The sequence below is a fragment of the Sceloporus occidentalis genome, unplaced genomic scaffold, assembly GCF_023333645.1.
Source record: "Sceloporus occidentalis isolate IW3139 unplaced genomic scaffold, rSceOcc1.0.p SCAF_10, whole genome shotgun sequence".
NCBI classification, from domain to species: Eukaryota; Metazoa; Chordata; class Lepidosauria; order Squamata; family Phrynosomatidae; genus Sceloporus; species Sceloporus occidentalis.
The window spans coordinates 10920991-10947961 of NW_028316990.1; the positions used below are offsets into that span (position 1 = coordinate 10920991).

The 26971-nt window shown below is 41.6% G+C and overlaps 1 protein-coding gene across 1 annotated transcript; it reads right to left on the bottom strand.

The window, feature by feature from the left end:
• Window positions 1-2335: 2335 nt before the first annotated feature.
• Window positions 2336-7727, bottom strand: LOC149305893 (histamine H3 receptor-like). The gene is made up of 3 exons (XM_089540914.1): window positions 7397-7727; window positions 5944-6110; window positions 2336-3623 (listed from the first exon to the last, which is right to left on the bottom strand). The coding sequence occupies exons 1-3, from the start codon at window positions 7638-7640 to the stop codon at window positions 2739-2741; spliced, it is 1296 nt and encodes a 431-aa protein (XP_089397040.1). The 5' UTR covers window positions 7641-7727; the 3' UTR covers window positions 2336-2738.
• Window positions 7728-26971: the final 19244 nt, after the last annotated feature.

Consider the following 26971-nt stretch of genomic DNA (forward strand, 5'->3'; position numbering starts at 1 on the left):
TTATATCTATGTATATCTTTTTCCATTTCTCCTTTTTTCTCCCATCTAGTAATTTAGCATGATTATTTATAGCCTGCTTTTCTTCCCAACACACAGAGAGAATATTGTAAATTTAAAAACATGACATTAGAAACGTACAGTATTAAAAGCAATCCTGGAAAGAAGCCAATTAAAATAAACGTCAGAATGTGTTTGAAAAGCTTTCTGGAACAAATATGAGCTTACATTTCTGTAGGAAAGATTCCAGGGAGGTAGTCCAAGGTAGCAGTCAACAAAACAACTCATTCTGATGTAATTTTAGTATTTGAAATGAATCATAAGGGGAAGGGGCTTAAAGTCATTGCCTGATGCTGGTAGACCACAAAGGCAGCATCAGGCGGCCTTTTTCTCCCATTCCAAGTACTGTGTGTTCTGAGAAATTGGCTGCATAAGCTCTGTCTTTCATTACTCATCTAATTAATGTACCATTCATATTTCCACTCAGTTCATGGCCAGAACATCAGATTTTGATCCAGACACAACCAAGGTAGTGTGCCAAGTGGTTTCTAATGCAGAATCAATGATACTAAAGTCTGCCAGAGATCCCATGAAATACCAAAGTCAAGATCGTCCATGCCATATTTTTTCCTATTCCGATGTATCAATCTAAAAACTGGATAGTGAAGAATGCTGATGGAAGGGAAAACTCATCTGAAATTTGGTGCTGGAGGAGAGTTCAGTGGATATAGACTGCTAGAAAGGGCAAATAAATGGGTCTCAGAGCAAATCAAGCTTGAGCTCTCAATAGAAGTCAAATGGAATAAACAGGCTATTTTATTTTGGGAAGGCATTAGTTTGAGAAGACACTGGAAAAGACGATAATGTTTGGTAAAGTTGAAGGAAGTAGGAAAAAAGGAAGATGACATGAAAAGAGGAAGATGACATGAAGGTTTATCTGTTGTCAAGTCAGCATTGTTTCAAGGTAACCCTATGAATGACAGACCTTCAAGAGACCCTTTTAACAGCCCTACGCAAGTCTTGCACACTCAGGGCTATGGATTCCTTAATCCACAACCCTGAGTTTGCTAGGCCTGGGTAGGGCTGTTAAAAGGGTCTCTTGAAGGTCTCTCATTCATAGGGTTACCTTGAAACAAAGCTGACTCGACAACAGATAGTAACAAGGCCTTTTTGTGTACATATTGGTTGATGTTAGGGCTGGAAAACTACAGTGGGTGTGAGGGCCATTTTTCAGTCCCAGTATTTTCTAAATGCTGCATAGACTATTCTAATGCAAAGATCTCTTCTCATTAGGGGAAGGATGAGTATTTTGTTTGTGATAGAGAACTCGGCTGAAAAATCTGTACACTGGAGGAGCTTGCATACAAAAAAAGTGTGTATTGGTAGAAATTTCAAACAAAATTAATATAGTAGGGAAATCGTCCAGGAAAATGAATGATATTTCATCTTCAAAAGTGTCAGGCTGATGCATGTTTAGAATTCAGTGTATGTGAAAGTGGTGTGGACTGGAATTCTGTTGGGCACTTACAAATACATAACCTAAAGTGGTGCATTTGTTACTGCTATATATTCAAAAATTTTTATTTGGAGACAATGTAGGGACTATGAAAGTTCCCCGAATCCCACTTGAGAATCCCACTAGGATTGATGGGAATCCATGCCCCCGTTGCATTGGCCAGTATCCTGTTTGGGCAAGCAGTTGCAAACATGCAGCCCTCTCACTTTTGACTTGGTGCATAGGGAGCTAAGCAACCATTGTGCAACAGGGGAGTTCAAGGCTACAGCACTGGTTGCACAATCTTTTCCATAACTTGGAGAACCAGCAACTAGAATTACACTGGATTATATTTATACTATGGCAGTGATCTCCATACTTTGGACATCTAGCTATTTTGAACTTCAGCTTCCAGAATCCCTCAACATCTGCCAAGCTGTACCAAAGATGGGAATGTATAGCTCTCCAGATGGTGTTCAACTGCAATTCCTAGCATCCCCATTAGCTATGCTGGCTGAGGCTGATGGGAGCCACAGTGCAACACCACCAAGGGTGGGGGGGATGCATTTCCAAACCATGAAAAAGGAGATCTATAGAATCTTTGCTATGTTGCACACACATTGTTTTATCAGGTTTTGATACCGGCTATATTTTGGCATGTGTAGTTGGGATGAGTACATGGAACATCTCATATCCCAGATAGAGAAACTGTCTAATATACTGAATTATATTTCCTTCACTCCCATAAAATGCAATCATCAAAAACAATAAAACATTTACAAAAAGTCTTTAAAGGAAACCTTGCATTTTTTATTTTAAGCAATTTTCTTAAACAGAAGCACATACAGTGTCCAACTGATAGCGTACTATCTTTCAGCAATGGAAACAGGATTGTATCGGTGGTTAACAGGCAGCAGTTTGGACTCTTGCTTATAAACCAAGATTTCCTTTAAAATGTCCCAAATTTTGATTATAGATTAGTCCATACTCATTGCATATCTTACTAGTGTAAGATAGTAGTTACAAATCTCAAAAGAGAGCTAAGCCTTGTAAATTTCTCTGGCATTGCCAAAAAGATTCAGACAAATGTTTCTGTAGCTTTTGACTTTAGTCTTAAGGTTCGAATGGTCCAAGGCCATTTTTCTAAACTGGATGAGTTGTTAGCTTGGATGAGCATATAGTCACAGTTCTTTTGAAATGCTAAGTTCATCCATGTTAAAATGCCTTGTTCTCACCTTGCATCTTGTCATGTGAAAATATTAGGGTGAATTTTAGCCTTGCCTGGACATAACAGTTTAAAAAATGCTTTTCTAAAGCTCATGTGACACAAGGGATACAAAATGGGGTTAATGGCTGAATTCAGCCACAGGAGCCAAAATGAAGCCTCATAGAGAGCATGGTGGATGCACTGCCCATGGCAAGCTGCTCTGATGATCATCAGGAGGGTATATGGAGCCCAACACAAAGCAAAGACACAGACAATGATGGCCAAAGACTTTGCCACTTTTTTATCCCGGGAAAGCCTAAATCGGCTAGCCATGGTATTGGCAACCTCTGTCCTTTTAGTGGTATTGGAAATGCTTTCTAGAGCTTTGTAGAAACCATCCCATGGAGACTTGGACCGAACATCAACTTGTAAAGGTGGAAGATCTTGGTTGATGTTAAATTCTACCAACTGGTTACGCTGGTTCTGACCATTGAGCCTTGACATAGCTAGCTTAGTAGGAGAGAGGCTTCCACTTCTCTCTTGGTTTCTTTTTCTGTTCACTTTCATAAAAAAGATAGCGTGCTCTTGTTTCTTCCCATGCGAGCACATCTCACAGTCCCTTTCGCCTGGAGGGAGGTTCTCGGCTCTTACAGGCGTCCGTTTCCGAATGTTGAAATAAATGCTTAAGTTGAAGTAAGTAACACTGATGAAAGGTGTGAAGAACTCAATGGTGGAAGCAATCATGAGGAAGTACCAGTTGTAGAAGAACTCTGCATGGCACTCTTTCTCGGGAACAATGCTGCGTTGGGTGATGTGCTCCCAGCTGATGATTGCTGGACCATACAGGAGAAAAGCAGCAACCCAAACCATCACCATTTTCACTACTGCATTCCTGGTCATCCCTTTCTGGGCTCTGTAACTCACCTAGGAGGAAAGGTGTAAGAGGAAATGTCAACGATGAAAACAATAGCAAAATCTCTGTTGAAAAGTGGGAACATTCTGTTGAGTCACTCTGCTACAGTAGTTGTTAGCTCTTGCATCTGTAAGCTCTAATTCATTTTCAAGCTGACAATGAGAGGTTTAAAGAAAGGATAGCATATGGGGAATCACATAAAGCTTACTAGGAATTGTGTGGTTAATATAGGCAGGAAAGGCCCAAAACGTGGAAAAGTTAATTTTTAAAAATCATGGCTCCCTGACTCTGATCTCACATGAATTCCAAGCGCTCTAATGAAAAATCTGGGAAGGACATAAGAAGAGCCCTCCTGGATTGTAAAAGGCTCATGGAATCCAGCATTTTATTTCTCATGGCGGTCAACCAGTTGCCAATGGGAAGCTGGCTGTGCTGTGTCACAAGACACGGGTGCAATAGCACTTGTGGCTCTCAAAAGAGATGTACTGGTTCTGGTGTGTGTGTGTCTTTGTGTGCTTTCAAGTCATTTCTGACTTACGGTGATTCTAAGGTGATCCTATCACAAGTTTTTCTTGGCAAGGTTTTTCAGAAGGGTTTTCCATTGCCATCCTCAGAGACTGAGCATAATGGGAAGGATATATGTCCATTGTGAACCATTAATGACTCCATCACCCATGAATTGATCTAATCTTTTTTTTAAAGCCATCATTTCACAACGGAAAGAAGTTTTTCCTTTTATCTGCTCTGGATCTCCTGCCATTTAGCTTCAGGAGGTGGCTTCCTGGGGTTTTTGCATTATGAGAGAAGGGGGAAAATCCAGTCACACACTCTCAGATTGAGAAGAAGGCAGTGCCCTCTCTGAATCTTGCCAAGAAAACCTCACGACAGATTCTCCTTAGGGTCATCATAACATCGGAAATGCTTTGAAGGCACACAACAACAACAACAACCCACTAGCTTCTCCCACCATGCATAACTGACAAGGAGGGGAGAGCAGAGGAGATGGTGGTGAGCAACACTGCGGGTCTTGGAAAAATGTGTGTGTGTGTGTATGTGTCAGTGTTTAAGGTGGTACTCATACCACTTAGAGCTTAATTATTTTAGCTGTAGGTTCAACATATCCTAATTGAAAAGAGCTACTGGTATTCATGGTACAATACAAGTCAAATCTTTTTTCTTCAATATGTGGCTTCTAATCGATGCCTGTATCAAAACAGTCATTAATTGTAGTCAATGTTTAAGTGTTTAAGCGTCCTAGCTTAAGCAACTTGCATGCATGTACATGTGCATTCATATGTGCCATGCCAGGAGGACACATTTACTTTTCCCAAATAAAAATAAAACCTGTTTCTTATTATCGTGGGGCAGTGTATGTTGAAATTATAGGTTAGAAAAAATTTACAACAAGGCTACAAAGGAAAGCAATTGTGGTAGACCCTGGAGAAGGTGGAAATATTCATAGAATCATAAAATCGTAGAGTTGGAAGAGACCACAAGGGCCATCCATTCCAACCCCATTCTGCCATGCAGGAACTCTCAGTCAAAGCATCCCTGACAGATGGCCATTCAGCCTCTGTCTGAAGACCTTTAAGGAAGGAGACTCCACTATTCTCCGAGGGAGTGTGTTCCACTGTGAAACAACCCTTACTGTCAGGAAGTTCCTCCTAATGTTGAGGTGGAATCTCTTTTCCTAGAGCTTGCATCCATTGTTCCGGGTCCTATTCTCTGGAGCAGCAGAAAATAAGCTTGTTCCCTCATCAATATGACATCCCTTCGAATATTTAAACAAGGCTATCATATCACCTCTTAACCTTCTTTTCTCCAGGCTAAACATCCCCAGCCCCAGTCATTGTAGTAAATTTGTGTAATGGAATAAGCCCGTAAGAAAGGTGGCCTCGCTCAACTTGAGAATTTGGCTAATTGGGGTTAGAGCTCAGAAAACTTACATCTTTGGACTACAAATGTATATTGATGTCCTCTAGATACACAGGGGCTTGAAGCCTATAAGTAAACTCGATGAATCAGTTGTTGAATGGTGATTCAGAAATTACATGGAGTAATTCAGACTATTTTAATTAATAGTTGTTAGGTAAATCCTGCTAATAAAACCCCATGATAGGTTTGCCTTAGGCTTGCCATAGGTTGAAAATCACTTCAAGGCACACAATAACAACAAATGTGCTGATATTACTATCTTCTTCTGTCATGGTTGGGCTCAGGTACTTTCTCTTCTTTTACTAAGCACCTGCACTGCATCTAGAGGGATTCTAGAGGGATGGAGGAAAGTTAAGGTGTCAGACATATCCTTCAGAAGAAAGGAAGATTCCTTACCGCCTTCGTAACAGAGATGAATCTGTCAAAACTGATCAAGACAATGTTGAAAACAGAGGCTGTGCACACCAGATAATCGACCACCAACCAGAGTTTGCATAAACCCTTTCCAAACTTCCATTCACCTGTCAGAATATAAGGGATGTAGAGGGGAATGCAAAAACCACCTGTGAAAGTAGACCAGTAAAACAACGTTTTAGTGAGACAGTCATAGCCTGGCACCTGTGACAGTGATTTTTCCTTTTTTTTAATGTGATGGTACTTTCAAATGGAGCTAGCATGTTGTCTTGGTTTGAATGCTGGACTAGGTCTCCAGGAGACTAAGGTTCAAATCCCCACTCAGCCATGGAAACCCATAAAATGACCTTGAGCAAGTCACAATCTCTCAGCCTAAGAGGAAGACAATGGAAAAATCTCTGAATAAATCTTACCAAGAAAACCCTAGCATAGGGACAACATAAGTCAGAGTCAACTTGAAGGTACAGAATAATAACAAACTTACATATAAATAAATGTGCCCCAACTCTATATGTACACACACAATGGTGCAGTCATATACCAAGTGAGGACTTGCCTGTTTCAAATGGCCTTTACGTGAAGCAATTACAAAAATTCTGCACTTTGAGATGGATTATACAAAGCAGTGTTTGTCAACCTCTAGTCCTCTAAATGTTGTGTGTTTTAATCTCTCTGAATTTCTAAACACTGGCTATCGTGACTGGAACTTCTGGGAGAGGAAGTCCACAACACTTGGAGGACCAAAGGTTTACAACCACTGACCTACAGCAAATATTTTTTAGATCTGGAATTAAAGAAGAAAAATTGACAGATGCAGCATCGCACAATGGGATGGAAAAAGCTGAGCTAGCAGACACAAAAGGCACACAATTGTCCCCATTTTTTCAATCTCTCTGTCTCTCTCTTTTGGATAGAGGAGACATCCTCTAATAAATACAGCAACTCAATGCAAGTTGTGCTCAGTTATAAAAGATGGGCATCCTCTTCAAAGCAGGTAGTGTTTTTGCTGCTAGAGCCGCTCTGAGTCCCAATCTTGGGAAAAGAGCGGGATATGGCATTAAAAACAGTACAATTAAAACATATGCATAATGTATAATCCAAAGGCATGGCTGTGTTATTCTGTAGAATCAGTAAATGCAGAGAGATCTTGTAGCACTTTTGAGAGTCACCGAAAGAAAGAAGTGGGAAGCACGAGCTTTTCTAGATTTAAATCTACTTTTTCAAATGCATCAATGCATCTGAGGAAGTAGACTTTAGTCTAGGAAAGCTCATACTGCCCACTTCTTCCTTTCAGTGAGTCTCAAAGGGGCTCCAAGATCCCTCTGCAGGGCTATAGCTAGGCATCCTTGGAACAGGGGTATAGCTTGGCATCCTTGGAACAAGGCTATAGCTTGGCATCCTTGGACCATTGGGGTCAGGGCTGGGCTTGGCTCACCTACGAGGAGGTCGGCGAGGGCCAAGTTGAGGAAGAAGAAGTTGCCTTGGGTCCGGAGGCTGCTGTCCACCCCGAAAGCCAGGATGACCAAGGCGTTGCCCAGGACAGTGGCCAGCACCACCAGCGCCATCAGCGCAGCCAAGAAGATGGAGACCGGCGCAGAGAGCTGTCCTTGGTGCTGAAGCTCCCCGTCCAGACTCCCGTTGGCCAAGCCAAGGGAGCTGCTGTTGAGATCTCCCTCCATGGCTGAAGGATGGAGAAGCAGAGGAGAGGCTTGGAAACTCCCACCCAGAAGAGCAGCCTAGAAGACTTGGGCTGGCTCCATCTTCCAGCGGACTTTCCTGGGGAAGAGCAAGGCAGCCTCTGGCTCTGGCTGGAAGTTGGATGAGTCGAAGTCCTCCTCTCGATCCCTCTCCTGAAGGGAGAAAACGAGGCAAGGCAAGACAGAAGGAGCCTAGCAAGGGAGACAGAGAACAATCTCCCTGACAAAGAGGATGATGGATGCTCTCCTCTTTCTCCCTGGCCCTTGTTCCGCACAGGAGCCAGGGGCAGATGCTGTGGGAGTGGGAGTGGGCTAGGGTGGGGTTTATCCAGGCTCCAGAAGGAGGGGGACAGCCCTGCTCCAGAGCTTGCTTTCTATGCTCCCTGAGGGTTGGGAAGCTCCTGCTGAACATCTTCTCACTTGGGGACTTTTGCTGCTAATTGCTCTTTAGTCGACTTCCACTTAGTGGGAGACTAGGACTCAGAGATCTCCAAATGTTGGCCTGTTCTCAAGAGTCCGGGTCTTGCAAAGTCAGGGTGGTGGCTTCCTTGAATCTAAGCATCTGGATTCTTTCGAACTATAGATCCCAGAATCCCCCAGACAGCATGGACCCCCACCCCGCCATGCAGGCAAAGCGATTCTATGAACTGTGGTCTAGGAAGTAACTTTCCCCAAGTACTGCTTTGAACAAGGAGGGTATACGTCTGGGGGATTTTGGGGGCTGCAGTCCTAAAAAGTCAGTTTTCCAAGCTGTTTGCAAGCTATGGGCTAGTTCTCCAGTGGAAAATGTCTCCATCTTCAGAGAATGAGATATGTGGAGGGGTATAGGCTTTTCCCCCTTGCACCAAGTGTGTGTGTGTGTGTGTGAGTGAGTGAGAGAGAGAGAGAGACACTATGGGGCTGATAGTTGAAAACCAAAGTGATTATTGCACACTTTGCTTGGCGGACAATTGAGATCTTTGCATGTCAATAGCCTTTCTGTGAGGCTCTGTTCAGTGTGCTTAAACCCGACTCCATCAGTTTCTGCTTTTCTCTTTATCACTGGAAACAGTTGTGCGGAGATCTTCTTTGCTGGGTACTTGTTTTGAACTGTAGTAACCAAAGTGGTGTAGTGGTTTTCTGAAGACCAGGGTATGGTTTCCCGCTTGGCCATGAAAACCCCCAAAGCAAAGGAAAACTCCTTCTGAACAAATCCAGCATCGTGTGGTGGTCTGAGACCAAAACACACTGCAGAAATATTCCAGTCTGAGGCTGCTTTAAATGGCCTGGCTTAGTGCTAAGAAATCCTGGAAATTGTAGTTTATTGTGGCACCAGAGCTCTCTGACAGAGAAGGCTAAATGTCTCACAAAACTATAGTTCCCACAGTTCCCCAACACTGAGCCAGGGTAGTAAAAGTGGTCTCAAACTGGATTATTTCTGCAGTGTGTTTTGGACCTATGACTCTGGAGATCAGGGTTCAAATTCCCCGCTCAGCCATGGAAACCCACTAAGTGACCTTGGGCAAGTCACACTCTCTCAGCTTCAGAGGATGGCAATAGCAAATCCCCTCTGAAGAAACATGCCAAGAAACCCCCATGATAGGTTCCCCTTTGGATCGTCATAAGTTGGAAATGACTTGAAGGCACACAACAACAAAAACAACAACAAGGATCACCATAAGTCAGAATAACAAGGACAGCAACTGCGCAACTCATCTGAACTGTGTTTAACTATGCCAGTATACAAGGCACTGACACTGGCATTTGGCAGATCAACAGTTTACCTGAGAGGGGAAGGGCAATTGTGTCTGGCTCATAGAATCATAGAGTTGGAAGAGACCACAAGGGCCATCCTGTCCAACCCCCTGACATGCAGGCACTCTCAATCAAAACATCCTTGACAGATGGCCATCCAGCCTCTGCTTAAAGACCTCCAAAGAAGGAGACTCCCCTACACTCCGAGGGAATTTGTTCCACTGCCGAACAGCCTTTACTCTCAGGAAGTTCCTCCTAATGTTGAGGTGGAATCTCTTTTCCTGGAGCTTGCATCCATTGTTCTGGGTCCTGTTCTCTGGAGCAGCAGAAAACAAGCTTGCTCCATCCTCAATATGGCATCCATTCAAGTATTTAAACAGGGCTGTCATATCACCTCTTAACCTTCTCTTCTCCAGGCTAAACATCCCCAGGTCCCTGAGTCATTCCTCATAGGGCTTCATGTTTTCCAGACCCTTCACCATTTTAGTTGCTCCTCTTTCACTTTGGCCTCTTCTATAGCAAGCCAGGTCTTGATGTGCTGCAGGATCAAGCAGCAAATCACAGTCATTGCACTGGACTACACAGACACAGACCACCCTTGTTGTTTACAAAAGGGGTGGGGGACCTGAGAATATGACCCTCCTTGAGCTTCAATCCAGCCCTTGGGGGTTCTCTAGAAGAAAGCATCATCCAGTCTCTCTGGCCATTTGATTGATTTTCAAATGCACCAAAAGATATCTGCCTGCATTAAGATGTCCTTATGATTCTTGCAGCGCAGAAGATGAACCCTCAGACTCTTGAATTGAGTCTTGCCAAGAACACCCCATAGGTTCACCTTACAGTTGCCATGAATGGGAAATGACTTGAAGGCATGCAATTACAACAAATTGTTGGTTACCTATTTACATGACAAGCAACACATGCTGAATCCTCCCCTTTCACACAACCATTAAAAGTACAGGAGCCCTCTCCAGCGTTCAATTTGGCAACCCTAATGAGAAAGGGAAGCTAATGGCAAGGAAAAGCAAAAAGCACTTGCTCTCACAGAATTCCTCTGGCAAGACAGTATGCCAAACCAATGCACTCCATTGGCACCCCAGTTACAAAGGAAGGATGCTGCATTGTTACCATAGAAACCTGGTCAAGGATAGGTCTGAAGGCCAAACTACACCAGCCATGATCAGCTCTCTTGCTACTTTCTGTTTTAACATCTGTTTATAGTCCAGTTATTTCCAAACTGTTATCCCAAATATAAATCCTGGTGCCTATGGCTGTAGCTACAGGGAGAGTAAAATGAGGGCATTGCCTTCCAGATAAGAATTCTCCCTCCCTTTTAATACTTAGCATATAAGACTTGTGTTTCAAGTTGTTTTTATACTGTAATTTAATACTGATGTATTCTAATGTGATTCTAAAATTTTGTAAATGGTATCTTCTTTTATTGGTCTATGACTGTAAATAAAAATATTCTATCCTGCCTCCGTAAATTTTAATTTCCCTTCACTTCCCAAATATCCAGCACTGTAGAAAGGGAGACAGTGACAATAATTCACAGCTAGAACTCTTACAGGGGGCTGGCATAGTGGTTTGAGTGTTGGATTATGACTCTGGAGACCAGGGTTTGATTCCTAACTCGGCCACAAAACCCACTGGGTGACCTTGGATAAGTCACACTCTCTCAGCCTCAGGGGAAAGGCAATGGCAAACCTCCTCTGAACAAATCTTGCCATGAAAATCGCATGACTGGGTTGTCATACGTCAAAAATGACTTGAAGGCACACAACACACAATACGCACAGAACTCCTACATTTGTTGTGTTCACATTCCCTTGGTACCTTTGTCGGACCCTTTTCTCTTGGATGCCTAAGCTGTATTTCTAAATGCTCAATTGAAGTTTTCAATCACTACAATGCCGTTTTTGGTCTTAATTTTGACCCCCTTCTCTCATACTACCTCTTTGAGCATCTGCAATTCTCCCCCTGTGGATGGAGAATTGGCAATGGAAACAGCAGATGTATTATGGATGTGTATGGGAAGGAGGGTTTAACCTCCCCATCCCAGTTCTGCCTCTTTGATGGACGCTGAAGTCTACATGGTCTGATTCGAGGTTCACAATAAAGGTTGGAAAATGAATTCCATTAGATCTTCTATATGAGGCTTATCTTCACCCTAATATTAAATGGCAGTGCTAAGAAAATAGAACAATAAAACACTGTCTTGAATGAGATTCAAATGAATCAAATCAAATTTGCCAATCAATGATAATTCGGTTGTTTCTGTTGGCTGCGTTATCACCTACCACACAATGATATATGATCACTCTGCCAACTTTGTATGCCTTCAGGTTCTAACAGAATTACCATTATTTGTATTATTTGCATTTTGTATCCATATGGCTTCATTGCCTATCATTCCACTCATCTGTCTCTGTATCTATTTCTGTATTTCTCTCTGTGCATGCAAATACACACATGAACTGAGAGTAATATATAACGACTCTCATTGGGTGGACTCTATAATATAAATGTATCAGCTAAATTGTTAACTATACTAATCTATGTAATCTCTCCTGGCACAATCTCCTCAAAGCTGATGGAAACATCATACATTCATGCTCCAATCGCTGGCAGAACAGACCTCCTTCTCTCTGCAACTGATGCCTGGTAAAGTAGGCAGGGATGGGGGGACTCATGATTGTGGCAATTTTGACAAAATCGTGACTAGGTAGTGATTGTGAATACCAAACTTTTACCTAGATTTACTCATCCATAACAGTTCATGGTCCCTATGTAAGTCACCATTTTAATACAATTGCCATGATCATAACTCCCCCTCCCCCAAGCACCAGCTGCATGGAGTAAAGGAGTTCTGCTCATGAATGGAGCATTGGTGAATTACATTTCCTTCAGGTTTGGTGGAGTCAGCCCAGAAGAGGTTGCTTAGTTAAGTACATTTAACTAAGTTGCTGATACAGGATCCCAGTCTTAATCTTCACGTTTGCCATGAGACTATGTCAAGTTGTTATTGCTGCATCACAGACAAGCATGGCTGTTGCTTTGGAAACTGTTGTTCTCTAATGGTACATTTGAGGAGATATTCTCTAAAAGGAAAGTGCCTTTCAGTTTTAATCCAGACAGAAGGATCTTGACAATCTGAAGTCTAAAAGCTTGCTTACACCATCCAAAATTGCTTTGATTGTGTATTGTTTGAAGTGGAAGGCTTTCATGGCTGGCATCCATAGTTTTTTGTGGGTTTTTTGGGCTATGTGGCCATGTTCTAGCTGCTTCTAGAACATGGCCATATAGCCCGAAAACCCACAAAAACCAGTGTATTGTTTATTCCTGCATGGCAGGGGATTGGACTGGATGGCCCTTGTGGTCTCTTCCAACTCTATGATTCTCGGATTCTATGGATATTTGGAGCTGCTCCTGGAGCATTCTGGCTCTGGAGATACCCTGGATTCACCCATTACCTTTGCACTCCATAACAATGCTGGGTGGCTGTCTACAGACATGTGCTTGCTGTGTTTCCCGGTAGTGCCACCACTGGCACAAGTTGCTCCTTCTGAGCATTGATCTAGGCTCCTTGTTGTAATCTCAGATGGAGTGACATGTGCCAGCAGCAGGCTACACAATGAGGACATATGTGTAAACAGCTGCCCAGCATCACCAAAGAATGCTCTGGATCTTCCAGCAAAATCTGGAGCTAAAGGTAAGCCAGAAGTATCAGGCTGTGCAGAAAATGAATGTTTGAAGAGATCACCTTTCTCTAATCTGGTGCCCTCTAGATGTGTTGGACTACAATCTCATTTTCTCCACTGGCATTTTGCATGTTTTCACTGCAAATCCCATGGTCCCCAGCCACTGAGATGTTAAGGACTAATAGACATTGACATCTGACACAGGTGAAGGACATCAAGTTGAGAAGACTGGGTTTATTCATATATTACTTTTTTCCCCATCCTCCCATCTTTCCACCAAGACAACATAACAGAAACAAATTGAACCATAAAACCTTATATTACAGAGATCTGATTCAGTCAGCCACTTAAGTTCCTTGTTTCCCTTCCCTAAATGTTCAGAGAGGTGATATTTTGACTCCCTGCTGTGATTCCACACCTGCTGTATTCTTTTAAAAGCAGACCTTTCGGTTATCCACAGCCATCATAATGCAGGTCAGGACAAGAAAGGACCTCCTTTGTAAACAAGCTGAGATCATATTCTTTGTCTGGAAATGACTGGAGAGCAGCGGAGATGTTGTAACTACAAATAAACCCAGATGGAAGTGAAATGTTAATTCATCAAATGCAGCAAAGTAACCAGATAGGAAATGAGTGTGATAGATTTTCTCCAACAGCTTAATTAAATTTCGACTTTTCTAATAAAAGCTTTTAATTTGGCTGGCTGATAAATCCTTAGATACATCCTTTCTGGAGGGTCTGGAATGAAGCTTTTCCCCAATTACATTTATAGATCTTTTTTTTCTTAGTGCCCTGTGGGTGGCCAAAATGCAAGCCTCACTTTGGACTGACCTTATGCTCATCCTAAAGATATGCAACATGTGGCCAAACAAATCCCACTTCATGTTTTCTCTCCACACAACACTCTCAAACACTTCCAATAGCACATGCATGCAAAGGCATCTGCTCCTATTAGAGCTGCATTGTGTTAGCAGAATCGGGTGAATTGTGCTTTTCATGTTCATGTTTCGTAATTGTGCTTTGCATGAAGGCAACAAAGTTCCAAGTGGGAAAGGCAAGGAGGTAAAATCACATCCCAGCATATTAACTATGATGGCAGACTACTATTAATATCTATTTTCACAAACAGTAATGGAAACTCGCATCATGAAAGTCTGACATCTATATAATTATCAATGGTCAGAATGGTTATAGCTAAGTGATAAAAACAGGCTGAGGAAATGGCGGAGGAATCTGTGGGATCTGACACTAAATGAAAAAGTTAACAATCTTTTTAGAAGTTAAAAATTAAAGAAAGTGTACAGTTCTTACACTCAGATGGTTAAGACTCTGACTCTATTGATTGCAAGATTGGCAGGTTGGCAGTTTGAGGTCCGGGTGCCGCATGATGGGGTGAGATCCCATCCTTAGTCCCAGCTTCTGCCAACCTAGCAGTTTGAAAGCATGCAAATGCAAGTAGATAAATAGGTACCACTTCAGCGGGAAGGTAAACAGCATTTTGTGCAATCATGCTGGCCACATGATCACAGGTTAGTCTCTGACAATGCTGGCTCTTTGGCTTAGTAACAGAGATGAGCACGGCCTCCTTTGGTCGGACACAACTTGACAACCTTGTCAATGGGGAAAACCTTTACCTTTTACAGTTCTTAGAAGGGAAACTAGGACAGACATGTTTCTTGATATATGGCCAGCTTTCCATAGCTTTTGTAAATAATATAGAAGATATCCCAGGACCACCTAGGTTTTAGCATAAATATTGGAAAGATTTGTTATGGTGTGTCTGATACCTTACTTTTTGGAAAATGAAGACTCAGGATTATTCACTCAGAAAGAGGAAAAGAGGAAAATAATTTTATTCTGCTGGCAAATTGCTTCTATATTTGAGAGGGCTTGTTTTGAATACAATCTGTTTTGTCGTGTGTTGATGTGTTTTCATATTGTGTTTATCTCTTTGCATTGGTATTTTGTGTTGGTATTGCAAATATATGAATATCTATCTTTCTGTGTATTAAATCCAGTGTTAGTCCTACCCTAGAACAGACCTAATTGAAACCAATAGAATTTGCGAATCACACCTAACAGAGGAGACCTATTGAAATAAATTGGACTTAGATTTGGACAAACATTGGATTTAGCTTCCTCATTCACACTGTGGTTGGCTTCACACATGCTTTCACCTCTGGGAAATGCAGTGAAAAGTTAACTCCTATGTAGCACCAGTGGGTTGTTACCTTTTATAGAACCTACCCACTCTGAGTTGAACTATACCATATTCTTTCTCTGTTAACAGCATGTTTGAAGGCAAAACTATGGCAGGAATGCTGGCCACCAACTGATGCAATTTCACATTGGCCTGCCAGCATGATTTCTTGGCATGTTTGCATCCAGGTACATATGTTCCAGCTCATTTGGAAGCTAAGGCAGGTGTGAATATCCAATAAAAGGTGGATTTGGAGGAGTTGCATTGTGAAATGTCAAGCTGTTGCAGCATGGGGTCTTGGGCTGCTGTCAAAGCAATGCTCTGAATAGCTTCATCTGGGTTGTACTGGCATGCACTTTGGGGAACAGTGTTCCATTCCCAGACACATTTATGCTACATCTCTTCTTTCAGAATATTTGTACAAGATGAAAGCTTGAAACATAAAGCAAGACAAAGAAATCAATACTAACAACTGAGAGATGGGAATTTTGTGGCCCTCAAGATATTGAACTGCAACTCACAGTGGTCCAAACTGGTATACCCAATGTGGGAGCTTCAGTTCAACATCTGGAGGCCACCTTTGTATTACATATTGCACAGGAAGACCATGTGTGGAATCTTGTTGATGATATGTTACATTGCAACTGTGTATTTCTCTTTATAGTAGTGGTGGACAAAGGTATTCAGCACCTTAATCCATAACATCATCCTAGGAGTTTATTGCAAGAAAATCTGGGACTGACTATCTATACCCAGCCAAGGACATTACAAGAAAAGTTGCTTAGATCAAGGGGTGGCTCCACTGCAATGATTAAATATGACATCATATTTCTCATGCCTAGCTGCTCTCCTGGTTATTAAATGGCTGGAAGAGGATATCCTGGCAGCAGATTGACAGACTCAGAATGTGTAGGGGACTGAAAGGAACTGGAGCTATGCCTGATGAAGCTCTTGCTCACTCTACCAGTGGGATTCAAGATCTTGGCCTGTTTCTACACGTTGTTGGCATTCAGTCTGGAGTTTGTTTGAACTCTCAATCAAAGAGGAGAATTTGGCAGAGTAGAGTAGAGTACAGTGGAGAGAACTGAAACTAGTCTGTAGTCTCTAGACAGCAGAGACTCTCTAGTTCTGTTTATTGTAATTAGTGTTTTAGTAATATATCATAGTGTTAGCTTAGCTTAGTTTTAGCTTTAGCTATATGTAGATGCCAGCCACAGCTGCTGGTGAAACATCAGCAATAAACTCTTCTAGAGCATGGCCTCATAGCGAAAAAACTATGGATGCTGGCCATGAAAGCCTTTGACTTCATATTATATATAGATGTTTTTTGTTGTTGCGCGGCTTCAAGTCATTTCTGATGTACGGCAACCCTAAGACAAGTCTCTCAAGGGGTTTTCTTGGCAAGATTTGCTCAGAGGGGGGTTGCCATTTGCCTTCCTTGAGGGTGAGAGTATGTGATTTGCCCAAAGTCACTTAGTGGATTTCTATGACCAAGTGGGGATTCAATGTCTAGTGCTCTAACCACTGCACCATGATGGCTCTCTATCGTTTGCATACCCTCCAACATTTCACAAGTGAAAATTGGGGCACATGTGGCCAAGCCACATCAGAGTGTGGTCAAAATGGCAAAAGTTATTAACAAAGAACATATAAGCAAGGGGATGATACAGTAATTTGCTTTACCTGAGCCTCCTGGGAAGGGCAAAATTAATCTCTTCTGCCTCTGCTGAGTTGAGTGCAAACTACTTTTGCACTATGAATTCAATGTGCAGCAACTGAGATAAGCTGTGGCCAGAAGGGGAAAGTGGGACGAGGAAAGTGAAAGTGAGACATTTTAACTTGTAAAAACAGCTGAAAAAATGGGATGACAGAAGATTAATCTGGACTATCCCTGCCAAATCTGGACAGTTGAAAGGTATGCATTTGCTGATTTTCTAGCGTTTGTAAACCTTTTCACCATTCTAAAATAATGAAATGCTTATCCTAAGGTTTAGTTATGGCAGTTAGAGCTTCAAACTGAAGTACGCTCTCAACCTTTTGCCTTTGGTGCTACTCGCTACTGGAATGTGACTGACCCCTGGGGTCTTTTCTGAAGTTGAATTTGGCCTTCAGTATGAAAAATGTTCTCCACTCTTATGATAAGCCAGGCCCACACTGCCAAGCATTGCAAGTCAGCCTTCCTGGACCTGTCGACATCCAGATATGTTGGACCATAACCCTTGTGATGGGAAAACATAGCCCAGTATATCTGGAAGGCCCTAGGTTGGTGAAGACTGTTATCAGCTTCTATTTAATACATCATTCCTTTGTTGTCAATTGCTTTGTTGGCGGCACGTGCACAAATTGCTGCTTTCATCTTTGTTGTTGTCGTCTTCTATTATAGTGCTATCTACGGAACTGTTTTGCCTTTGTCTCATCATACGCGAATGGAGACTGAATATCTGAGTCTCCATGGAAATGTAACCCATGATTTCCTGTTTTGTGGGCACTGTACAATTGACATAATGATGCCTACCCACTGAAATTGCATGTCCTGGTTGTCTGTTTTTAGTTTTTAATAGCTTTGCTCTTCAAGGAGAGGCAGTTTTTCTTGTTTCATTTCATCTTGCAGGGGTTCAATACATGTTTATGTTCAGATCCTCAAAGAGAAAGAAAAAGTTGTGTATAGATCCTTCTAAAATGGATCTTAGTTTTCTTTTCTTTTCTTTGTTTTAAAGCATTTAAAATGTTAAACGCATGCTCCAAGGTTCTTTTAAGCATGCTAATACATCCTTTATGCATGTCCCAGTACTTAGTACTTTGCTTTAAAACAGAAAATTCTGTTTTAGAGGGAGGTGAAGCCAGGAAAGGGAGACAGGGCCTGCCTTCCTTCCTGCATTCCCATCTCTTATTGTCCTCCCTTCCCTTTTCTCTTTGTCCCCCACATCTCTCTCCTTTCTTTTTCTCTTTTTGTACTGGTTCAACAAGTCTCAGGGATAGTCATTGCCAGCCCTGCTTCTAGGATCCTTAGATGTCCTCTGAGTCTGAAGGCTCAGGGTTTAAATAAGAAGCATACTGCAAATAGGGAGCACCTGCAAGACCTGGATGGACTATAAATAACCCAGCACCTCCCTTAGCCCAGTATGGCTGACAGCTGTCCTTTTCCTTGGGAGAAAGCCATGCTGGTGCCTTGTTCTTTGACTGATTGCCTGTTTCCTTGAGTTCTGCTTGCACTCTGACTATTCTTGCGGGTTACCCTTTGAACTGCTTTCCTGGACAGAATACTGTCTTGTGAATGACCTAGAGCAGACTAGACTAGCCATGCCTTTCTATTGGTGCCTTGGTACGCTTGGGCTCTCTCTCCCTTTCTCTGCTGGAAACCGTCCCAAGATGCGGAGGGTTTGTGTTGGGAATCTGGCTAGCTTCCCAAGGAGAAAACAGGACAGTTATCATGAGATGCTTCATGCTCAGAGATATTGCATGTTCAGGATCATGCAACGGCAGTGGCTTAAGCTTTGAAAAGTCACATGCGGGACTCAGGAAGTGATAATCCAAACAAATAGTGTTACCATGTTCTCAGTTTAACCATGAACTTTGTCAAGCCAGTTTTCTTGAACTGTACAAGGCCCCCTTATTATCTACAATTCCCCTTTGTACCTTTATTAGCTGTATATAGATTTTTATTTGTTTATTTTTTAAAAGAAAGACTAATGCATAGGCAAACAGTACAAATGGATGAAAATAGCATCCTTGAAATGTGCTGAGATCACACTTGAAAGAATATTGATGCTAAGCATTGCTACAGTTGCCATAAACTCTATGTCCTCTCCCTCATTCTGGGTTGCTGAACTCATTATGAGAGGATACATTTTCAAAACTCAGATGGACAGAAAAATGAAGCTGGCATTGAACTGATGTTCCCTTGAGGTTATATTCATTCTGTGGTCCTTGATAAATGCCACAGAGTTCCAACACTTAAATATGGCCTCAATTATTATTATTTTTTAAAAGGACTACATGGAGGACATTGCCATGTAGGAGTCTACAATGCAGCTTTATACTTTGGTTTGCTCACTGTGTCCCACTCGTCCATTCATCTGCATTCAGAGGTCAAACATGTCACTTTTCTGTGAGTCAGACCACTTTTTCCTCAACTGCTCATGGTTTTGAAGCCTTCAAGAAGAGAGCTGCTATGCATTTCTTAAATCTTTACCATGGACTTTATCACATGGACAAAAAAGATGGGAGCATAGCAGGATGTGCCCATCAATATCATGCAATAGTATGAAGATTTTCACAGGTTGTGTGATAATTGCAATTATCCCACAATTATCAATTGAATAAAGAGGAATTCTAGCGCCACTTTTTATTCTGTGAACAAAAAGTCGTGCTAGAATTCCTCTTTATTCATGTGATATGTCCATGTGATAAAGTCCTTAGTTTAAATCACAAAAGTACAAAGACAAAATAAGTGACAGCAGAACATAAGGGAAACAACAAACAAGTGTTGAAAAAATTTAAATGCAGAGACCAAGACATTCTAACACAGAGAACCCATATGACACTAAAATCCACAATAAGGGATCTTTTCAGAGACTGCGACACATAGTTGAAAGATGATAACATTACCATTATTATTGCAGTATATAATAAAAGGATGCCAGGTTTCATAAAAGGAGTAGTCTATCTGATCATATCTAGATGTGTGCTGTCAATTGTTCCACAAGAGCTTATAGGGTGCATTTGCACTGTAGAAATAATGCAGCCTGACAGCACTTCAACTACTATGGCTCCATCCCATAGAATCCTGGGATTTGTAGTTTTGTGAGGTACTAGTACTCTTTGGCATAGAAGACTAGAGACCTTGTAAAGCTACAAATACCAGGACTCCATGTTTTTCACGAATGTTGGTTGTTTCTATTTTCTCATGCATTGCTTCTGTAGTCCTGAAAGACAAATAAGAAAGAAGTTAAATAAGCAAAAAGATCTCTACAATATATGTGTGTGTGTGTGAGCGCACACGTGTGTGTGCATTAATCAATAAAAATAATAATCAAGTATTCCTGATTATTTTGTGGTGGTGAAAGGCCCTGAGATTTCACCGAACATGACAGATGCATAGCTATGGCCCCAGATCCCCACTGTGTGGGAAGTGTAACCTTTACATAACACTCCCTCCAGCAAGGCCTCCTTCATTCATGGCAGCAGCCAGGCAAAAGGAGAAAACAAAGAGCCAGGTTGTGAGTCACTTTGCCAAGTGAATGTTGCATTGGGCGGACGATGGAAACTGGGAAGAAGCTTGAGAAATATCTAGCCTGGTTCTTTCTCCTTGCTCCCTTTTATTGTTTGAGATGCCACTTGAGATGACCGGACTATTATTAGCATTATTTTTGTATTCATTCAAATGCACTGTTCTCTGGTCTTTCCTTTTATTTTTCTGCTTTCCAAGTACAGCTTGAAAGGTTACTTAAAGGCAGTGTTTATAAGTTTGTAGCAGAGTTTATATGCTTGTAAATGACTATATAAAGAGCTTGGGGAAGTTACTTTTTTGTTGCCCCTTAAATTAACTGTTGTTATTGATTACTCCTTTGAGTCGACTTCAGCTCATGGTGACCCTGTGGATAAGACATCTCCAAGGTCCCTTGTTCTCCACTGCTCTGCTTAGGTCCTGCAATTTCAGAGTCAACACTAAAACCATCACAACATGCTGGCTTTCAGTTATATATCTGTAGCTGAGGAATACCAGTATTATTTTGGGGAAGAGCATCATTCATTATGGAAGGCAAATAGGAGGATAGTATGAGACTGAGAAACAAAGCAGGTAAAAGACTATTCTAGGAGAAAGGATGGGCATGGCACCAGGAAGGCTCAAAAGCAGTGCTACTCAAAATGGTACCCCATGGACCTGAGATGGCTTGCTGGCTATCTGCTGCTGGTCATGACAACATTTCCAGGAAAGAAAGAAACAGTTTATACTCGGTGGTCAAAAATACAATGCAGGACCCAGGCACATTGGAGAAGAAAAATCTTGCCAGTCTCCCACTTCAGGGAGTTGAAGAAGCTCTGCTCTAAAAACAACAACAAGTCATACAGCTCATAAAGCAATCACTTATTAGCCTGAGCAACATATCAAATATTATATTTAGCTTCTTTATTAACAAGCCATTATAATTATTTTTAGAAAATTGAGATTTTTTTTCAACATACTCCAGTTTTTATTGCATTGAAGCAACAGAAATAGCAACGAACTACCAGCCGGACTTCACTATTCTTGGTTTTCACATGCTAGTCAATTTTTTTTATTTAAAAAAAGCTTAATAACTCCATCAAGATAGTTGATATTTTTAGCAGTGAGATAAAACACAACATACGAGAGAACACAATTCTATTTTGTACATAGATAGGAAAAAATAAATAAGACCCTTGAGAAAGCAAGAATGCCAAGGGACTAAACAAAACAAAATCAATGAGGATATGTTTGGAATCATCAATTTTCCATCTACCTCAGTACAAATGGCAGTGCCTGGATTTGGCATGAAAAATGGCAAACAATACAAGCCAGTCTCATGGTAGTGACATACACAAGTGTAGTAGCCAGTAGTGGTTTGAGCATTGGACTATGACTCTAGAGACTAGGGTTCGAATTCTGGCTTGGCCATGGAAACCCATTGTGTGTCCTTGGGCAAGTCACACTCTCTTGGCTTCAGAAAATGGCAATGGCAAACCCCCTCTGAAGAAACGTGCCAAGAAAACCCCATGATGGGTTTACCTTAGGATCAACATAAGTTGGAAATGATTTGAAGGCATGCTACTACAACAGCACCAACAAGGACACATTATGTCTACATGTGCATTCATATAGACATTGTGGGTACAGTGTTTTTTTTTTTTTTTATGGTGTGATTAAATTTTGTGTAGAAAAAGTTCTGAATAATGAAAAATGTTGCAGATGGGGAATCCTGCCAGATGGGTAGTGGCTTTAAAAAAATTGGCAAAGGACTGATAAATATTGGAAATGCCGTGTCAACGGTTGTTCCTGTCCTTTGGAACTCCCTTCCATGAAAGACTAGGCTGGTCCCCTCCCTGCTTTCCTTTCGCCAACAAGCAAAGACATTTTTACTTAAGCAAACTTTTAATGGTTAAGCAGGGAAGGTTCTTATTTATATGTATGTTTTATCTGTTTTTAAGTTATGAATGATTTAAAAATGATTTTATAGTGTTTAATGGGGGGGATTTTTGTCATATATCATGTATAAGTCAAGGGCAGGTTTTGGGGGCAAAATCATGGATTTTGATATGACCTGTCGATAAGTTGAGGGCCAAACTCAGGGGCATGCAACAAAGGATCAAAAGGGGAAAAACACCACTTTCCTCCCTCTTTCTCCCTCTCTGGATCTCTCCTAAGGATCAAAGTCTGGGCGTGCAAAATGTGGACACAAACCTCCAATTTCCCTCCCTTCCCCACAACTTTCCCAAGGCTCATGGCTTGCAAAAAGAGGACACACACTCCGTTTTCTCTCCTTTTCTCTCTTTCCTCCCTCCTTTCTTCACCAGCTTTCCCAAACCTCATGGAGAAGTATTACCATATTAACCTATATATAAATCGACCTAGGATTTTGGAGACCATTTTTGGGCTGAAATTTTTCGACTTATAGACGAGTATATACAGCAATTGTTTTTGAAACTTTATTGTAAATGTTTTTAATCTGTTGTCATTGGAAGTTGTCTTGTGTCCCACTCTGGAACAAAGGCAGCAGATAAATGAATAAGTAATAGATATAACTTTCGAGTCCCATTATCCTTCATCCAGTTGCATGGGAGCTGCAGTCCAATGTATCTGGAGGCTATCAGACTGGGAAATGCTGATGTAGAGCCAAGAACGTTGTTTATTCCTTGAAGGCACTGGAATTAAAAACAATCTGGTCCAGGCGCATCTTCCTTGTGTTTGTCATTTCAGAGAAACAGGCGACCTCTTGCGAAGCTGCAATCACTGAGTGTTTGTTAAGAGTTTAATTATCATCCTCATCTAAATCAATTAAATCATGCCAGTGATGACTCTGAAGTCAGAGACAGCCTGCAAAGCAGAAAAAAGGCTGCTCAGTAAACATGCCACAGACTCAGTGGCAATGGTATCTTTCCTCCCCATGGTGCTTTATAAACAGAAAGGCCTGCTTGAAAACTTGTGCACTAAAAAAAAAACCCTCACAGTGCTGGAAAAGAACTAGAAATCCTCATCTTCATCAAACAGGTCACACATCCATACAATGGCTGATGCGTATCATTGCTGATGTGGAAGCTGATGTGAATACTGATTCATTTTTTTGCATCCATACTTGTGATGCTTGAAAGTGCCTGGTGCTGCACATGAATCACCATTGCTAGAGCGTGGTCTCTAAATTTTATGGCAATGTGGACAACCATACCACGGCTTCCAGGAATCACCTTCTCATGGTCCAGATCTTAATTCACCATGGTCAAAGAACAGCTCCCCAGGAGGCAGTCTCCACAAGAGTGCTAGTCCCAGTTCCAGTGGTGCTAGTAGGTATGGGGAAACATTTTTGACACGTGGCCATATCCCCATTCTCGAAACCCATTAGGGCCTGTATATGGGCTACCCACATATGGATATCTCTGAAAGAAGGCTTTCTCTCTATCCTACAACTTTCACAGACATGTTTGGTGGGGATATGAGAGAAAGACCTTCTTTGTGGCTGCTCCCAGGTGGTGGAATTCCTTTCTATGGAAGCCTAAGTTGGCCTATTCTTTCCTTTCCTTACACCAGTAGGAAAAGACCTTTCTTTTATGAGGGGCTTGGCCACTCACTGATTGCTGTAGAAGAGTTGGTCAGTGTACTTTTCCCCTTATTTATTCTACCATTTTAAATTCAGTGCCATTTTTAATCAGTGGTAATATTTCCTGATATTTTCCTTTAGCTGAGTGTGCAGCAACAGGCACTAGCAGTAACTTTTGGGTGTTCTTGGGGTGTCCCTGAAGGTAATGGGCGCATCCACACTATAGAAATAATGCAGCTTAACATCACCTAAAGTGCTGTAGCTCCATCTATGCAAACACAGGATTAATGGTTTTACAAGGTCTTTAGACTTCTCTGCCAATGAGTGTTGGTGCCTGACAAAGCTACAAATCCCAGGATTCTGCAGAATGGAGCCATGACAGTTAGGTTGCATTGTTTCCACAATGTAGATGCACCCAGATTCCTTGCAGTGTGTCCAGCTACAGGAAACATTGCTGCTAATAGTCATGTTGTGTGAGCTTGGCTGCATAACAAGAATTTTTTGGGGGTGGGACTTTTGATTATTATAGCAATAGCAATAGCAAGTACATTTCTATACCACTTATTAGTGCACTTAAGCACTCCCTAGACGGTTTATAAAGTGTAAGCTAGTTGCCCCCAACAATCTGGGTACTCATTTTAGTGACCTTGGAAGGATGCAAGCCTGAGTCAAGCTTGAGCCCTTCGCTGGTATTGAACCTTATGGTTTGTGAGTGAGCGGCTGCAGTACAGGCATTTAACCACTGTGCCACTGGGGTTATTGCATGTTGGGAAGAGAGTTCTAACCTATGCAATGACCAAAAACACCAGTTGCAATGCTGTAAGAAAGACTTATAACATTGTAACTTACTGGCAAGATGCCAGCGGATAGATAGACGTCAGGAATCTATCCAAGTATGTGTGGTCAGTGTATAACAGGTTGTGCCTAGAGTGCTTTGGGTAATCAATCAATCAATCAATCAATCAGACAACAAATACCAATAAGCATCTCATGAATCTGAGCAAGTTGCATTCAGCTTTATAGAATTCATCTGGCATTTAACACTTTGAGATTTGCTTAATCATCCATATTCAAGGATGAGCTGGCATGACCCAAAGAAATGAAGCTGACACATCTAGGGATTGAGTGGATGTCCTCAGATGCTACTTGAATTCTCAGACGTTGATTTAACACCCACATATAAAGACAAAACTACACTGTAACTGTGTTACAAGATAAATGTGGTGATTTGTGGGATTGTCTTGTGTGTGTGTACTTTTTGTTCGCAAGTTTGAGTTGCCTAGGCTTTGGCCCCAGTACCTGAGGGGAGCAACCATATGAAATTGCCTGCTTTGAAATGCAGTGATGAAGAAGGGAGATGAAAAGAAAGGAAAAGCGATTTCGAAATAAGCCGCATGTTCAGAAAGAATGCCTTGACACAAAAAAATAGGCAACTGGACAGAACGAGCTTAATATTCACTCCAGGAGATTGTTTTCCTTCATAAATATGTACATTTTTGTAGGCTATTCTTCCTAGATTTGGAGGGGGAAAAGAAAGGCTGTGGAAACAAGACATATTTTAAAAAAGGGACAGCATCAAAACGATACTAAGGTAAAAAAGAGTTTTATATATGGGCCCTGGAATGGGGTGGCAAGGGGGCTTTTGACCCACAAGACTATCTTGGAGTGGTTGATCTGAGCTCTCCTTAATGATATGACAAACTTGAACCACCAAGATTTCTATCTAGTTAAACCTCCTCAGGAATGATCAGTCATAGTCTATGATGAAAGGTATTAAGACAGCAACTCTTGCTGAGCCCTCCTAGAAATAATAAAATAAAAGGTGACTGGATTTTTTTCCTGCTTGGAAGCAAGCTATAATGAATACACTCATCCCTCCATATTTGCGGCTTTTATATTTGCAGATTTTATTATTCGCGGATTTGATTAATACGTTCTCTCTAGGAATACCTAGGTCCTCCAGTGCAACTCTATGCTCAACTTTAAGTAAAAGTTGCACTGAAAGACCTAGAGATTCCTAGAGAGAATACTCTACTAGGCATTTGTAGCTCCTCCAGTGCAGTTATATGCACTGTCGGACGTTGGCCACAGAGTTGCGCTGAAGGACCTAGGGATTCCTAGGGAAGTGTCCTCTCAGGTAAAAACATGGTGTTTTTGTTATTTGCAGTTTTTCCAAATTCACGGGGGTCTTGTGCCCTAACTCTAGTGAATTTGGAGGGACAAATGTACTTGGACTTCTCAGTACACATTATGCTTGTAAGAGTCTTCACCTTTAAGGATGACTGAATGACAGTGGAATCATTTGACTTCCCCACACTTACAAGTAGGCAAAAGGAATAACAACCTGCTTGCCACAGTTCAAACAATTCTGGGGTCCTGATTTTATTAAATGCAAAAAGCTAAACAGATTTCAGTATATACTGGGGTGGGGAACAAGTGTCTATTTAGATGTTACTGCACTACACTTACCATCATCTCCAACCACTGGCCATGTTGGCTAGGACTGATTGGGATGGAGTCCAACATCTGGAAAGCCAGAGGTGCCCTACACAAAGTGTTCAGGAGCAAAGAAAGATTACTTGTCCTGATGGTCCTGTACGGAATGATACCCTACAGAAAACTTTGGCTCTCTGGATAGTACTGCCTAATACTTCTTATTTGCACATTATCAGGATAATATATTCATAACTTGATACAGGTGTGTTGTAAACAATACAGAGCTTGGTATGATCCTGAGAAGAATTATGTTTTATTTCAACATTTTCACCATGCAATTCAGGCTGAAATATATGCCTCCTCCCTGAATTCTCACAACAACCCTATAAGGTAGGTTAGGATGAGAGAGAAAAAGAGATAGTACTCCTGAGCAGGGAAGAGGGCGAAAGACAGTCTATTCATTATGTTCCA

Bases quoted from the DNA above. Each gene is read 5' to 3' on its own strand.
- LOC149305893 (XM_089540914.1), bottom strand. From the start codon at position 7,640: ATGGAGGGAGATCTCAACAGCAGCTCCCTTGGCTTGGCCAACGGGAGT. The intron at 6,111-7,396 runs GTGAGCCAAGCC...CTACTTTCACAG, and splicing joins CCTCGCCGACCTCCTCGTAG to GTGGTTTTTGCATTCCCCTC. The intron at 3,624-5,943 runs GTAAGGAATCTT...CTTTCCTCCTAG, and splicing joins TCATCTCTGTTACGAAGGCG to GTGAGTTACAGAGCCCAGAA.